This window comes from Lycorma delicatula, chromosome 1 (genome assembly GCF_047948215.1).
Source record: "Lycorma delicatula isolate Av1 chromosome 1, ASM4794821v1, whole genome shotgun sequence".
Lineage (NCBI taxonomy): Eukaryota > Metazoa > Arthropoda > Insecta > Hemiptera > Fulgoridae > Lycorma > Lycorma delicatula.
Genome location: NC_134455.1, coordinates 336,778,523 through 336,796,943, shown reverse-complemented (window position 1 = coordinate 336,796,943; position 18,421 = coordinate 336,778,523). Strand labels below are relative to the sequence as shown.

General features: G+C 31.9%; 1 protein-coding gene across 1 annotated transcript in view; it reads right to left on the bottom strand.

The window, feature by feature from the left end:
- The window catches only part of LOC142334301 (neuropeptide SIFamide receptor-like), a 668,171-nt gene extending 653,592 nt beyond the window's left edge, over positions 1 to 14,579 (bottom strand). Inside the window, exon 1 of the mRNA XM_075382226.1 lies at positions 14,351 to 14,579. Within this exon, the coding sequence (XP_075238341.1) occupies positions 14,351 to 14,549 (199 nt within the window). The 5' untranslated portion in view covers positions 14,550 to 14,579. The remainder of the gene's footprint in view (positions 1 to 14,350) is intronic.
- Positions 14,580 to 18,421: the final 3,842 nt, after the last annotated feature.

The window sequence follows — 18,421 nt, the reverse complement described above, 5'->3', positions numbered from 1 at the left end:
TTGTTCACGGCGAGTCAAATTAAAGTCGCTTTTCCATTTAAAAGGAGAAGTTTTTACTGAGTTTAATTTTGTATTTAAACTCCTCCATTCAGCGTTCCACTTATTTCTTACTATGTTTGTTAGAAGGTTTTTAACATCTGCCACTCTTACAGGAAATGCATCCAAATCATCGCAGACTGTTGCCTTTCTGGCAGCTTCGTCTGCAATTTCATTACCTGTAATACCAGCATGCCCCGGAGTACATACAAATACGCATCGCTGTCCTCGTTGTTCTAGAACCTATAAAATGGACAGGATGTTTGCAGTTAGGACATCGTTAATGTTCTTGTTCCGAATTGCGACAAGTGCACTTAATGAATCGGAACATATTAGCACTCTCTCTTCGCAATAGTGTTCAGTGTAGCGAAGAGCTTGCTGAATTGCAGTGAGTTCTGCCATGTAGACACTGGCTACATCTGGCAGTCTCCAAAAGTGGGCTTCTTCATTTACATATATCGAGCATCCAACACCACGTTCGGTTTTAGAACCGTCAGTATAAATTCTAATATGTTCTTCGTAACTACTGACGGTTGCCAAAAATTCCTGCTGGATGATCACTGCTGGTTTCTTTTTTATTTCTCCTTGAGAGAGATCCAAACTTGTGTTAACCGCTGGCAAGAGCCATGGCGGTATTTCTCTAGTAGAAATCGCTAGTGTCTCTGGTATAGCAATTTCATATTTTCTTCTTAATTCGTGATACCTAATTCCGGCTGGTCTGGAATAGGTAGCACGATGTTCATATACTGCAGCCATAGGATGAATTGTAAACAATTTATTATTTATATGAGCAGGGAAAGCCCATACATTTGTTGCATATCTTAAAAAAAGGATCTCTCTTCTATAATGTAGTGGCATTATTCCGGCTTCAGACATCAGACTAGCCGCCGGACTTGTGCGGAAAGCCCCTGTTGCGTATCTTATTCCGCTATTATGAACTACGTCTAACTTTCTTAAGTGCGAATTTCTAGCGGATGAATATACGATATATCCGTGTCTAGTTTAAATTGAGCCAATGCTTTATACAATCTCAATAACATCTCTTTTCCTGAGCCCCAATTTAAGTTCGATAAACATTTTATAATGTTTAGGGCTCTTTTGCATCTATCACTCAAGTCCTGTATATGTAATCCCCATGTAAGGGATTTATCCAATACTAGTCCTAAATACCTTACGCTGTCTTTATATTGTATTGGATTATCATCAATTGTCAACGCAGGACTTTGATGAGGAATTCTCTTCCTACAAAAGTGTACACAGCACGTTTTTTCTGGTGAGAATTGGAATCTATTATTCCTTGCAACTTCATTTAGAACATTGATCGCTCGTTGCAATTTGTACCTCACTATAGCAGTCTTGTTGCTGGCATACATGATTGCCAGATCATCAACATAGACGCTTTTGCTGATTTCTACTGGAATGGCTAATATCAATTTATTGATGGCAATGGTAAACAAGGTACCGCTCAACGGCGAACCCTGCGGTATGCCATTTTCCAAGATTCTTTCACATAAATATTCATTGTTGACGCGTACTTGGAAGGTACGGTCATTCATATAGTTGCTGAGCAGTATGGGCAGATTGCCACAAATGCCCCATTCATGTATCTGGAGCATTATACCATGACGCCAGGTCATATCGAAAGCCTTCTGAAGATCTCCGACACAATGTTTCCTTGTAATAAAGCTGTTATATATAATAAAAAATCCTCTAAGCTGATCATTTGATCAGTGGTAGAATGGTATTGCCGAAAACCTGCTTGATACAGTGATATCAGGTTTTCTTTTTCCAAAACCCAGACGAGTCGATTATTAATCATTTTTTCCAATATTTTCCCCATAGCACACGTCAAAGAAATAGGACGATAGCTATTGGGGTCTGTTAAATTTTTATTTTTCTTTGGTACTGGAACAACATGAGCTTTTTTCCACTGCTGCGGGTACGTTCCATCCCGCCATATTTTATTATAAAGTTCTAATAATCTACGCTTTGCAGTGGTATTCAGCTGCCTGATCATATTATAGTGGATTTCATCCGGACCAGCAGCTGTGTTACCTGATTTTTCCAACGCATTCGCGAATTCTTCCATTTTAAATGGTACATTATATGAGTAATTATACTCAGTTCTAAAATTTAGTAGACCTTCGAGTTCTTCTTTTTGGGTTCGAAAACCTTCCTCGTAGTTGGCCGTTTTGCTGGCCTTTTCGAAGTGATTGGATAACAGCTCTGCAATTTCATAGGGAGTGTCTTTTATTTCATCTTCATCTTGAAGGCTAGTTATGGGAGCAAAATCATTACGCCCAAAAATCGCCTTCACTTTCCTCCAAACATCTGATGCAGTAGTAGTTTTGTTGATAGATGACACGTATTGCTGCCAGGATCGTTTTTTGGAATCTATCATAAGACGTTTTGCATACGCCCTGTATTTCTTAAAGGCAACAAGATTTTCTATACTAGGACGCTTCTTAAAGGCGTTATACGCCCTTTTCTTTTTTGTTTTTATAGCTTCACTTATTTCATCGTTCCACCATGAAACGGGTTTTTTCGTAAGTTTCCCAGATGTTTTGGGAATATATATCGATGCCGACTCAATTATTGTATTTGTTATGGCGTCGACATCGTCTGCAATAACTCCAGTTGTTTCTGGAAGTATCGTTCTAGCTGTGAAGCTCGTCCAGTCTGCCTTTTCAAATAACCATCTTTTAGTTATGGGATATATTGTTCTTGTAACATCAGTTACAATTTGCACCGGGAAATGATCGCTTCCATGCAGATCGTCTATGACATGGAAGCTGTACCTCGGTGCTATCGATCCGCTTATAAGTGCAAGATCTATACAGGACGTCGATCCATCTCTGGCATTGAAAAAGGTTCCTGATCCGTCGTTTAAAATAATAAGTTCTGAATTCATCAGGAACCCTTCCAGTTCTCTTCCACGGAGATCTACTCGATCCGATCCCCAAAGAGAATTATGAGCGTTAAAGTCACCCACCAGTAAAACAGGTGGGGGAAGCTCGGAAGTCTTAGAAGTCTTAGAAGCTCGGAAGTTTTAGTCTTGCTATGTCATCCTTATTCCAATCAAAATTCGGCAAGTATATGCTGCAAACAGTGATCTGAAGCGGACGCTTCATTCTAACGGCGACCGCTTGTAGGTTTGTGTTTAGAACAACCGCTTCGGTGGTAGCTCTAGTCGATGTTAATATAGCTACTCCACCTCTAACTCTTACATTTGGCGGTTGGTCTCGCCGAAATATATCGAATTCTTTTAATTTAAAATTTTCATTTCGGCGGAAATGTGTTTCTTGCAGACATATATAAATCGGGTCTACATCATGTACCAAGCGTTGGAGCTCATGGATGTTTTTTCGATTTGTATGTTTGATTGAAATATAACACTCATTTTATATTACACGAGTTGATAGCTCGGGTGACAATCAATCCTACAAAATAATCGTTGTTACCTTGATGCTGCGATATAGACCAGTTCCAACAAACAAAGAAAGAACCCTCATTCATTTTTGATATTCATTATTTAATTAATTACATCAAAGTTAATTTTAAATTAGAGACGCAGTAGTTTTTGTAATTTACTAAATCTGTTTGATTGCAATTTTGCTAAACAGTGAGTCGAAGCGTTTAATTCCAAACAAACGATCGGTTACAGTTGATTACTTGCTTTATTTACTTTTGGAAGACAATGTACTTCTGGTATGATTGAATTAAAATCATGCCAAAATCATTTCTTCGTAATTACAACATCTACTCATCTCTTCGGAACACAACAAAATAATTGTACAACAAAAATAATCTGTAAGTATGACCCATACTTACAGATTATTTTAAATCTGTTAATATGGGTCAAATTATTATCTGAATTATCCCTACGAAAATTTTATGTTGACCTAGTTTTCCTTATAAAAGTCAGTTGTAATATTCCGTAAGTTAGATAAATGTAATTTCACAGTTTAATTTCGTGCATACCACGGAGCAGGATGGAGATATTGTAAACTAACGATGTTACTATTTAATATTATTTTTAAAATCGTAAATTTGGCAACAGTATGACCAGAGTATTTTAATAAATAATAACAGACTGTCTATCTTTTTTAAGAGTAGTAGAATAGAATGTCGGAAGAAACTACTACTTTATACTTTGACAAAGTTTTTGGTGTTTTGATTCGATACGCTGTGACCAGACAAGGAGTCATCCGTTAAGGATCATACATAAAAACTTAACAGTGGAATATTATGGAATAAGTTTTTTGATAAAAACTATTTTAAAGGTCAAGTTTCTCTGCGAAAAGTAAATGTTAAGTGAAGGGATTGTACAGAATTTACTTTAATTTTTCAATTACTGAGCCTGTAAAAAAAAGCTAGGCTGTAAGTTTAAAGTTGTATTTATAATCGGATTAAGTGACCCAGAAGATTAAGTTTCATCTGTTTATGAAGCACAGCATCGGAAGCATTTTAACTTGTTAAATAGCCCTCCCTCCCAAAAAAAACGATCATGGTTTGCGTTTATAAACATAGCCGCAACTATAAACCTTACTAAAGGTTGAGTAATCAAATCAAGGTTTGTGTAACTAAAGCTGTGTAACAACTAATCTATACATTTGATGATATAGAGTAACCCGACCTTAATCCAAACTAATAGGTGGATTTGATGTTATTAGAATCAATTATAAGAAAATTAAGTGATTGTAAGAGTCTTTAAAAAACTATTGAAGGTTCACTGTATATTTTTAACGTTTGGAACAATTATTTTATTAAAAAGAAAAGGTTGTAATAACACTTTTGAAAATAAAGGACTACCTTTGATAATGATAGGTAATACATTACATTATTATTCTATTATGTTATTATCTCTCCCTCGCGTAACTGAGATCTTAATCTGCAGTGATGGGCTGTGCCAAGTCAGTACAAATACGAGTACTATCATGATTCTGTATTAAAGAAAGATCTGAAAATGTTGCATATTTTGAGTATGACTGAATTCCAGAAGCCTCTCTGTATTTGTTTATTGAGTCCTAACTCTACTAGAAATGGTGTGAGTGTGTGAGGTGTGAGGCTTTGGCTGACATTTTAGATATATGATGACTTTTTCTTGTTTCCTCAGCCTTTTTATTTCTACTGCTACATAGGTATAATTTGGTATGGATGTTTGTGTTTTTATTATTATTAAATTGATTTTTTTTTAATTCTGCCAGCATTAGGCGCTAAGGAAGAGTACAAATTATTTTTCAATTTATTATTTTCAATCACGTAGGAAATACACGAATGTAGAGATTAATCACACGTACTAAAATACCGCTAATTCTTACATACAATTTCATTATAAAATCTGTAAAATCCTTATTGAATATATTTGCCTGAAAAAAACATAAGATACGAGTAGTAGTAATACTAGAATTGTATTAGTGAATTTATATTTTATGAAGGATAAAAGCAGATATAAATAGTATTTTACTGTGTTACTGTTGAAAAATAACAAATTTAAAAAAAAATCAATACTCCAAGAAAATTTCCTTCTCACGTATATCCTTACTGTGTGTTTTTAACTTTCTTCTCATATTTAAATAATTTTTTTTTTCGTTTTCGTTATATTTTTGCGACTTAAGACGGTATAATTTTACAACCTGAATATTTTTTTTGTTGAGAAATGACTATAATATTTTGAAGATTGTTTATTAAATATTGAAGCGATATATTTTCATATGTAATTTACGACGCTAAATGAATGCGGCCACCTGTGCGTAGGTATAGCATATCCTACCTCTTGATGTAAATTTCATACGTAAGTTAGAGAATAGCTAGAGGGTTAAACAAGCACCATCTGGATTCCTACAACCGCAGTGAAAGTTTTTCCAACCCTTTCGAAGTTACGCCTTATTTTTTATGCGAGTAAGATGTCAATAACTGTTTCCAACTCAGATAAAAACTTTAAACAGGTTCTTTTCCGTATGTTTCATATTATTTTACGTTTCAAATCGTACACTTTTTAAACATTATTTTTATAACTAACTAATTTATATTTCCAATAGTTTTTGCAAGCAAATTTAAGCGAAGTTTTTTGTAAACTTTAATAGTTGATAATTTTTCAAGTAATCGATGGATGTAGCCCTTGATGAAAATCCATATTAACAAATAAATAACAAATGTTATTTGATTTTCACTTAATTATTTTTAAAAATCTGATATGGACAACACATGACTTGCTAGTACGCCTATTAAATTACATTTACACTTTTTTTTTTAAACTGAAAAGTACATAAAATTTTATTTCATTAAAAGCTTCTGATATTTTTTCATATTTTTTTTTTTTTTTGTTATTGAATTAATATTCATCGTAAAACCTTTTTACAATGAGAGGTTATTAATTATTAATAAATCAATATATTTAAATTTAAAAAAAAAATTACAAAAAGGAGATGAAGTCTGATTCAAACCTATGTGCCTTCTCCATAGTTCCAAATATTTCAATAATTAAAATTTGTTTGGCTATAACTCTGGAACCAATGAAAATAAGTACCACTTATAATACATCGTTGAAAAACTCTGAATGAGGTCTTATTGCTGAAGTTAATAAAAAGCCCAAAATCTAAATTTTTTTGGATTTTGGGCTTTTTTGGATTCTTTTGGTTCAGTCGATTGTAATCAAAAGGGGAGGTGCACAACTAGATGTTACAACAGTCCTAAATCCAAAATTTCGACAACCTATGGCTAATCGTTTTTGAGTTATGTGACATACATACAAGCATACAGACGTACAGACGTCACACCGACCTTAATCAAAATGGATATTTCCGTTGAAATCTGGAACCGAAATTTTTCACGATCACAGTATATCCTTTACTTCGTACAAGGAAGTAAAAAATCATAACATCTGTTTCGGTAGACAGTCTCATTCTAAGATGTTACAAACAGAATAACATTTTTCATGCGCGCGGTTGACATTTTGTACGCCCCGTTCATTATCGTTGTAACTGTTGTTTTCGTTCACAATTTTCGTTGTTTTCTGTTATGTTTTGTATTTCTTTCCGTTGTTTGTTTTATTTTAGTCGTTTCCGTTTCGTTTTGTTTCGTTTAATAAGTTCCGATAATGATCGTACTGCGTTTGCGTAGCTTACGTTCTAGGTTATTTTACGCTTTAGTGTTCTTAGGATCGGTTGATTTTCGTTTTAATTTTATTTAATTTTTACATTTGTTATGTTTATATTCCGTTTTGTTGTTTTTATTGAATTAATTGAGGTGTTTAAAATTTATTTTGTTTGGTTAGTCTTATGATAACTAGGGTTTATTTGCTTAATTACCCAGCTGGTAATATTTATTTAGTTCAATTTTTTACGTTCAACCTGTAGAAATATTCTAAATCGAACTTTAGTATTTTTATTAACTTAGAAAAAAAATTGATTAAAACAGCCGTTTGGTGTTAATTAATTAATGTAATTATTATTGGATTATTTTTGTTCTTGGATTCGGTCTCATGGCTGATCAAGATCGTCTCGACTCCAGCCGATGAGGGGGGTTTACTCCAGTTGGAAGAAGGCAATCCGGTAGAACGAGAAGTTGCCGTATCTTCCGGGAGATTCTCTATGGCGATAACAGTACCGAGAGCGCTGCAAGTTGCGATGGTGAGACTCACCGGAGGTCAGTTGCAAAGCAAGTGGAAACCAGGAGAAAGGAAAGTACGTTTGTGGAGGTGTCTGCGCGACGTGAATAACGGTGCCTCCACTATAGATATTAGCGATGATAGTGATGATTTCAGCGGATATGAAAGAGATTTCCCACCCTTTTTGACAGCTTCTGCTGCCAAGGTAGTCGAGGCACCTCGACGGGGAAGTCCTCCAAGCGGAGGAGGTTGAGGCTCTCTTCTCCGACTGTAGAAGAGCAAAAGAAGCCACAACCCGAGGAAGTCGAGGAGTCCGACTGGGAGCGGGGTGGCTCGGCCCGGACGGAGGAAGTGGAGGGGTATGACCTACTGATTATGGTGGTGATCGGCGGGCAACTTTCCCATACCATATGGATGCTTTTCCTCGTCACATTTGTCTTGAAATTTCAGGTGGGTTGTAATCCTAACACCGTTGTTGAAATTAAGCATTTTTCCAAGAATCTGGGGCTCCTTGCGAAGAGGATCACTATGCTTCGCGATGTTTGACAGGTGACGCCTCCGACGAAAAGTCTGGCAGAGTGTACACCTCCAGAGACGACGTCTGTGGCTACACAGACGCTATTGGTGTTGAGGTCTGCGGCCACTTAGACGGAAGGTTCAAAGCTCAACAAGGCTCGACCTGAATTTCGGAAGGCACTTTACGATGATGTGGATGATGGAGATCTGACCCATCTGGTCCTCCAGCGGTGGCCAAAGGACGCGTTTACGTCAACCGAGGAGGTAGAGGATGTTAGTGGCTTGGAGGAGCTAGATCGATCAGTTTAAGGACCGGAGTATTGGAGTCACTCGCATTTACTGGAAGAGATACCTTAGGTAGAGTCGATGCTTCGTTCGGACACACTGCAGGTGAGTCAAGTGGTGGTGGGTAGCACCCGTACTCCAGACATGGCTGGTGGATCCGTAAATGTTCGTGGGTATGCTTATGTGGTGTCTGTGAATTCCTCCGAAGGCTCCAAAAGGCTGGTCTCTCTACTAGTGGAATCGGTCAAGTAAGTTCTGGCTGAGGATCCTAAATTTGCTTTTGCGAGCCATTTGGAAAAGTGGGGCTTTACCTACACCGACTGGCCGAATATTTTGCAATGAGATGTTCGAGTAAGCTCCAGCTCTATGTGGACAAGTGGTCGCTAGGCGCTGATGAGAGTTGGGCTCCGGAGAGAACCGGCAGGGCCCCAACTGCGACGTTGGTTGTTAAGGCGGCGGGTCGGTTGTATTCGGACCTTCTCCGCACAGTTAAGGACACTGTGTTACCGGGTGAGTTAAACATCATTTCTGCACGCAGGGTCAGGAAGAGGACCTCCATATAAGAATCTACGATACGGGTGACGCTGCCGAACTTCGGCAGCAGATAATGGATAAATTTTAAGGAACGACAGTGATGGCAGGTAGGGGCGTGCTTCAAGTCCATTTGTTGATAAAAGATGTCGATGCACTTACCAAGGAGGAATAATTAGGAAATGACATCCGGCAGATCGCTGAGGACTCCTAATGATCGACGTCCTCTCCCTGGGGTCGGTATTTCGGTAAAAAGGCCAAAGATATTTCTATAAATTAAAAGAATATAACTATTTTTATAATAAATAAAAATACACTTATTTTGCCAAATCATTAACATAATTTTAAGTTATATTATTATTGTTTTAAATTAGGCAATTGAATTCATCTCAAACGTGTATGCCCATCTAAATAAATAAGAATATACATATGTACACATAAGTTCATACATGTATATGTGTATAATTACTTATACAAGTATACAATCGGTATAATTTACGTATGCGTACCATATCTATGAAACAAATTTTAAATTATTAATTTTATATATATAAAACATAACTTGCACGTATAAATTCGTTAAAGACGGCATAATAAATATTTGAATGCAGATTGTTCAACCGATTATTGGCTTCATCTTTTATAATTAGTCGTGAGGAAGTTTTTTTCCTATGAAATACATTATTTTTGATCTAAAACCATTCTTATTAGTAGTTTACTCGTGCAAATTAAAGAAAATCATAAAAATAAATTGATTTCATAAATTTTAACCGAGAATGAAAACAAGAATACAGAGTATGTCTTTGCTAAGATAGGTTAATTTTTATTAAATCAAGAAACTAATAACGCATTCTTTTTGACCCATTAGATCCCCGCGTAATATCTGATAAAAGATATATTCGGTCTTTAAATACTTAATTAAATTAATATCGATTTAAATTTACAATATTCTTGTAAATAAATTTTACGCACCAATAATCAATATTTTTATTCGATACTGTTATTTGTAAGTATCATAATCGATATACTAATTTTAAAATTCAACTTTCACCGATTATAATTTCCAATAAGATCACTGAAGTTTTTATAGTTTTGTCATGTTTCCGATTTCAATATATTCCTGACAGAATAACTGATTCCTTTTGCGAATCTAAATAATCAGGAGAAAAAAATGATAATTTTTCCTGTTCTACAAATATTTATTAAATTAGCTATATTAAAAGGAAAATTATTACTTATTACAAGCGTTTACCTTAATATGATATTTGTCTAAACTTTAACAATTATTCTTTATATTTGACATTAAAAATTGATACCTTGAATATCCTAAATTTTATTCACCGACTAGGAATATATATATGAAGTAGGTATACTTCTCAATATCGATAAATCTTGTTAATACTAAACAAACTATTGAAATGAGCCTTTCATTTTGAAAGTCAATCTAATCATTAATTGTACATTATTATTATTTTTTTTTTTTTTTTTTTTTTTTTTTTTTTGCTTAAAACCACTTTTGAACCTAATTATGTAGTACTCCATTTTACTTTTTTTCTAAATCAGACCGTTCTGGTATTATTATTAATCCGTTGAAGACTACTTGAGTGTTATAGTAACAAGGGGTTTGGATTTCAATTTTAAGAATTATGTTTATGATGGTAAAATAATAAAGTGTTAAATAAAACTAGAAAGCCACAAAAGCAATAATAGATCACTTTTAATTATTTGAAAAAAATACTTATTTTACTATCTAAACAAATACTGATTTTCTTGTCAATTAAGAAGATTTCATAGGTAATTGAAGACGTTTTTTTATATTTTTTTTTTCTAAAATAAAAAATGATGGAAAACTTGTGTAATACAAAAGATTTAGAATATTTGTTTATTATTAAAATTACCTTTTTTACATGTTTGTAACCAAAAATAAAAAAACAACTTAAGTTTTAGTTATTTTTACCGCTAACATATTTTGATGAATAATTAGAAAATTTAATCGTACATCCCTCTTCATGAAAATTATTTTCCGACTCCATTTAGGTAAATTTTGAATATACAGTAAATATAGAAACGGCGAATGTAAGTAAGAACATGCACTTTCTTTTATATTTACTTTGTAAAAACCCATATTTATTGCAAAATTCGGAGAAATGGATTCAAATTTGTTGAAAATTCTCAAATAACAATCCTAATAAAGATTTTGATACAGTTTCAATACCTACCTAACAAGAAAGAAGTTATTTTAGAATACATACGAAAAAAATTAACTTAAAATAGAAGAAGAATTCACTTAATCTGAACTGAAGAAGAATTCAGTTAATCTACATTCATATTTATCTTGTATTCAAATAAAGATCAAAATAATATGCATTCATGGACATTTTAATTAAATTCTTTCAATCGATTAATTAATTTATTTTAGGTTTCGGTTTAAAAAATGTAGATAAGTCATAGATGTATATTTTTGTAATATTACATTAATATTATTAGTATCATTCATACGGGCAAAATAATATATATATATATATATATATATATATATATATATATATATATATATATATATAGTTCTCTTTTTAAGACATCAGTCTTAAAAGATTATTTGATTTAATAATTTATTTAAGGCTTTTTTTCCTACGTTGGCGATAAGTTGGAATAAAGGTTTTAAATGAATATAGTTTTTTTTAAATATATAAATCATCATCTATGTGTAAAACTTTATAAATTAAAAAATAAATGCTTTTGGATTTGCGTCGTCATTAGGGGAAAATATAAGACTATTTATTAGTTTTGAAAACTGCCTTTTACGTCAAATTATAAAACAAAGAATAGCATAACATAGAAATCATTTGCTCTTGCATTATAATTATAAATGTTAAAAATTATACTATTACTATCAATGGATCATTCTTAATAAGTTAAATTTATTTATCATATTATTTATAAGATTAATGAATTCATTAGCTAAAAATTAAAATGAATGAATGTTAAAAAAAAATCCTAAAAATATATAAAAATAAATAAATTTTTGCCACAGTCGTGTTCGACTCTTGGCCATTCCAATTCCTTGGAATATTCCTGGCAGATTTTTCGGATGGTTTGCCATTGCCTTTCCAATGTGTTTAATTGAAATCCAATCACCAAATAATACCGTTATCCACAGTCTAGTATTCAAATCCATAAAAATGCAACTGCTTATACAAGGACTCGAACTCTCGACTTCAAAAATCAGCTCATTTTGCGATGACGAGTTTAACCACTACAGGGTTAACCTAGTCTAAAAAAATATAACTTATTATAATTATAATAAAAATTATTTTTAACGATCTGGTTTAAACACTCATAATTTCTTTTAAATTAATGTTAACGTTCTTTTTCTTCCTTATCATTTAACGGGGAAAATATTATTGCGTTTAATCAAAACGAAATGATGAAAACGTAAAATAAGAATTATTGTAGAATTATGCAGAGCGGTTATTCTTTTTTATTATCTGGTTTCATAACTCTACAGATATTTTGTTTAAAATCAATAAACATTTTTTTTTTTGTTTTTCATATTTATTGTTTTACTGAAAATGGCGAAATGCCGAAAGAGCTTAACCATTAATTTTTATTTATAAGCTAAAATATATATTAACTTTTTATATATCAATAGGATAAAATATAATGTTCATATTTATGTAGTATGTATAATAAAAACCATTATATTATTATGTATTATATATTATCTAGTATGTGTTAACATACTTTCTGCATTTATATTTTTTTTTAAATATAATATTTTTGATTATTTTATTTATTTAAAATATATATATTAATAATAATAGTAATATATATTTTATCATAAAAAAGATGTACATTTTTCCACAGCTTCCAAAGTTAAAAAAATAATTAACGATTTGTTAACCGCTGAAAATCCTATTTTTTATAACGCCGAATGGAGTAATATGAATCAAATCGGAGCTACATTAAGAGGTTACTGTGGTATTTAACATACTGTAAATGGTGAAAATTAATTATTAGTACAAAATATTATGAGTAAAATATTTTTCATGAAACTGATTTTCTTATAACAATAAAATTAATTCTTATTTAACAATATTATAAATATTATTTATAAGAAGATAATTTATCTAATTGCAGAATTTTTTTAATAACTTTCCGACCCTTTAGTTTAAACAAATCTTTGAAAAAACTCTACAATGAAATTATAATATTTTGTGTTTGCTATTTAGTATAAAATTAAATTGAAGAACTTTTCATAGGCCTAAATTTACTTATTATAATCAAATTTTTATAATTTTTCCGTTAAAAAAATATGTTATTTATTTAATCATATTTTCTTAAATTTTATGTTATCTAAACAAAACTATTCTTTAATAAAGTCAAAAGAAATTTATTTCTAATGATTTGGCTCTCAGGAAACATTAATAATCTTATCAGCTACTAACATTTATATTTTTGTGTGATAGATTCTTTGTCATAAAAGGGATGAAACTACTCGTACTTCCCAATTTGAAAGAAACAAAATTTAATTATATTTCATAAAAGGAAAATACTGGTAAAATTATCTTAAATTGACGAACTAGTTATATTTATAGCGTAATATTTGGCATAAGTGTTAATACTGACATTAATTTTATGAAATATATTCATTCTGCTCTGGTTTATTGGCGAATATTCAGTAGTTAATTCTGAAAATTCTGTTTATAGATGTACTTAATTTCTCTTATCTTATAATGTCTTACCGTGCGTCCCAAACCCCTAGTTAAATTCTATTATGAATACAAAATGTATTAATACATACTATCAGATGTTTGTTTTAAGGAATGGATTTTTTTTAAACGTATATATTTATTAGTACTGATTTCTAGCTCAGATAATTAAAACAAAACCTCCTACTCGTTTATCGAATTTATACGTTGTGGTTTCAATATGAGACATTTTAATTATAAATCCATCTTTTTTTTTTAAAAACAGTCGCTGATCTAAAAGTAGCACAAAGGTAGGAAAAATAACACGCATAAATTAATAAGTAATACTTATTCGAAAACAAATTTTCTTGTGTAAGAAAACTGTGACCTGTAGATCAATATCTTCTTAATCAAACTTAATATCGTTCGGGGGAGATAAACAAAGTGAGTAATTTTCAAACCGCAAAAGGGAACGCGGACACCATTATTTTTTTTTTATTGATTTTTGTTGGAATTTTTCATTCGCAAATAAACATTTAACCAAGAGGCAGAGGATAATTAAGGCGCGTAAAAACAACGGTTTTAAACAGTGACATTTTTCTCTGGAATAAAATGTAAATACGTAATTAAAAAAAAAATAATTAGAATTTACTGTATATTACTTCTTTAACTGGATACTCACGGACAAAAATATTTGACATGAGTGTTGCAGGTAGACAAAACACGATGACAAGGATATCTGCTACTGCAAGGTTGACGATGAAAAAGTTTGTGACGGTTCTCATCCTAGGCGATCGGTATACGACAGCGATTACGAAACAGTTGCCGATTAAGCCGACAATGAAGACAACGACATAAGCGACGCAATATAAAACGGTCATTCCCACGGAATGCCGATAAAAACTATCGTGCCAGAACACTGTCTGGTTTGTGGAGGGTGTGGTAGAACCACCCTCTGCCAGGACGTCATCCGCCGAGGAATTGGTCAACAGGTCTACGAGGGGGTTTCCCAAGACGTCGACTATAACCCGTTTTGTGAAATTCATCGGGGTTTCGATTTCGTTCAGTCTCCGGTGTATATCCGGGAAGTCGTCCGCTTCCGGTAGTCTAAGAGGTGCCATCACTATCTCATAACATGATCGTGCAGGGGTCGGCCGAGCCGGTGCGTTTACAATACATAACAACCGCCATCAGTGTCGGCCGCAGACTGGCTGCTGCTATATACAGCGTGACTGACTGCGCACCATCGCGCCTGCGTGTAGTAACGTTCGTAGTAGACTATCTTCTCCATTTGTCAACAAATCCGCACGCTGCTGCCTAGTCCCACATCGCCTGCCCTATTGTCCCAGAATCCTACTCGCAAATCGACTTCCACCCGACTTAACTGACTGCGAACAATTACACAGGATATGCTTAACAATATGAATAGTGTTACCGCTCTTAACTGATTGCTGTTATTCGACTATAAAAGCGTCCAATAAATTATTTTGTTAGCAGAAATTACAGCGCATTTTTCATACAGTTGTAAAACAAAAAAATTACATTTCTTTCCTTTTTCCTTCGAAATACATTCGTAATATGCTTGTGAAAACAGACTATATTATAAAATTAAATTTTATATAAAAAAACCCTTCCCAAAATAGTGGTGTTTTTTTTTCATTCAGAAAGAATCATTCATTATGACAGTGGAAAGGAGTGGTCCTTCAAATTAATTTAATCTACTCTTTTATCAAGATGGTTGTGATATTTACACAAATACACCAATATGAAAAGTATATGCTCCAATGTTTAAATCTATAAAAATTATTATAATTTTTTGCATGTGTAATACGGAACACACGGCAATTTTCGTTTCGATCTTGTAAGTGACATTGTAATAATGACTTGAAAAAATACTGAAAGCTATTAAAACTATATTTCAACAACAACTATATTTCTAACAAACTATATTTACTGTATTTGTGAAAGCCCCCGCAGATGTTTCCATTTCAGAGAATCCTGCTATCAAAAATCAAGTGGTTAATTTCTTCCGCTAATATAATAAAAAATGTTTTATTTATATTTTCTGTAGATTTTGGACATGTTTGGTGAAGGTTGACTGCGATACAGGATTTTATCGTCGTCAAGTTTTTGTTCATTTTTAAGGGCCGCTTTTCTTTGATGTATTTAAATTATTTTATATTTTGAATATCCTTATTTGTTAGCAAACTAAAATATGTTATTTTCGAGAACTGAGTACTTATTCTTAAAATAAAAACAAAAAGATCTTTGTATCGAAACAAAAAAAATCATAAGCATCAAAAAACATATTTAATATGTAACTTAGAAAACAACCAATTCTTCCAGCTCAGTAATCACCATAATATACTCCTCGTAAGAAGACTTAACTACATGTGAATCAGGATTTTAAAGCTATACCATAGTTATTTTTTCATTTGTTAACAAAAAAATAATAAGTATTATACACTTAATACTACAGCGGGGAGGTTCTGAATGAACAATTAATGTTCTTCTCTTCAGACCAGGAAAATAGAAGAAAAACTCGTTTTTAAAAGCATTTCTATTTTATCAAAATATTATTTGAGGGAAACGAAAAAAACGAAAAAATTAAATTCCGGCAGATAACAGGGAACAATCATTTTTGTTGCGTTACTTCAATTCTATTCATCGCAGAGTAAATTTGTCGGTGAACAAAAGCCAAATCACCCTTTATATAATTTCGATTATTATAGGATGAACTTCTTCTACAGTTCTGGTGACTATAAAACGAATCATAGTGTCAACACAATCTAAACCACTAGAATTTCTCTTTTATCATTTTTCCTCGCTTCAGCGAGTGGATACCGAACAAAAAACCTATTCCTTTTTCTATTCCTTGCGAAAATTTTTACAGTAAATTTGATACTTCCACAAACTACACATCTTCTGTGCGTACGAAAAAATGGGTAAGGATGTTGCTTTACGAAGCGTAAGTATATTGTGGAGTATTCTTGTAATTCCTACAAAGATAAAAATTGTTAAGTGAATAATTTACTGTGGACAATGCAAAACTATTTTAAAAAATTGGATACTTTCATCCTACACTAAAATTACTGAATCTTATAGGAGTTTGAGAACTAGATGACCCCTTGGCACCAGAGTTATCTTATGTTCGGAGTTTTTGCTTCATACAGTGTAGTATTTTGCCCCATTGAACACCCATACATTTTATACTTGATTCCTTCATCTTTAGTTTGGATTCTGTTTCTATGTGGTTATCTTATTCAACCGTTTAGATTTCTCTTTACAATCGACTATATTTTATTCTTTAGTTAAAATATCGTTTTGGACTTAATCTGTTTTCAATAGTTTTTTTTTTAATCTATTAAAGTAGCAGATTAAGAATCTAGAATAAACGTCAAAATTAACTCAGTCATCACAATAACTGTGAAACCATTAAGCCTAAACCATTAAACCATGAAATTAGCTATTTATTGTTAAGAAACTGGTTTTTAAATCTAAACGCTCAAAATTATTTAAATTCTATCATATACACATGCTACCTCTGAATAAATAATACGCATTCAAGATAATAGTGGTAATCTAGAATATAAGTTTTTTTTTTAAATTCACTTTAACTTGAGTTAATAATAACTAGTAGTTAATGATAGGATCAAAACGATTTGTAGTTAAAATGTAAGTATATCTTTCTTATATTTAGTTGAGGTAATGTAAATTGTTGAGTAATTAATTGAAACTTCAAAAATGAAGTATGAAAAACGTTAGAAAAATGGTCATTCGAAAAAGTAAGCTTAAAGAAAAAAGATCGTTGATTTTTCAACTGAAACAACAATAATACTCGCTTGAATAAATAAAAATATTTCCCAAATTCGTATAATAAAAAGATGCTCGTAAAACTGCATAAAATCCGAAAACAGGTTACACCTACAAAAGTATGCGATTGAAGAAGACAATGAACGAAAGTTAGAGATCGATTGAAAGATTATTTGCACATCTTCTTAAATTATAAGTTAAGAAATCATCAGAGTAAAAATAATCTATAAAAAATTACTGAAAATTAAAAGTTTGAACATGATAATAAACGGGATCAATAATACAAATTACATAGAAATCTTACTCTTCTCTTAATAAAATTAGTCTTCCTTATGTTATAAATGGTATTAATAATCAAACAATACAAGGTACTAATCACTTACCTTCCCAAAATCTGATTTATGCTTCTGTTAATTTATTATTTCAAAATATCACAAAAAATGCTCACATATTTTATTAATCAATAATTTAAATTCTCAGCATTTAAGAATAATCAGTCACATATTTAAAAAAACTTGTTCAGTGCAGACATCAAATTAGATATATTTTTCACAAAAATTATAGAATCTTCGAAACTAGCTTCAGTCAAGTATTTATTGGTAAAAACATTTATTAAATTTTAATTAATTTTTAAGGTTATAAACTTTTCTTCTGTACTCTTTCCATTATGAAATCTTTTTCATTTGTGGAAAAGTAACCCTAATAGGGGTGATACTCACAGTACGAGACGACTTCATCTCTACCAAAATTTCTACGTAATATCTAACCTAATTACCATAAAGGTGAATTGATTATGTCAATTTATAGTTTGAAAATTTGAACAACAATCAAAATTGTAGTTTATAAACTCCATAAGACTTAAAAAGGTATAATATTATTTAGAATTCCGAGGAGATCACGGAAAATAGATAATCGGTATATTACCATTTGTGAAAAATTC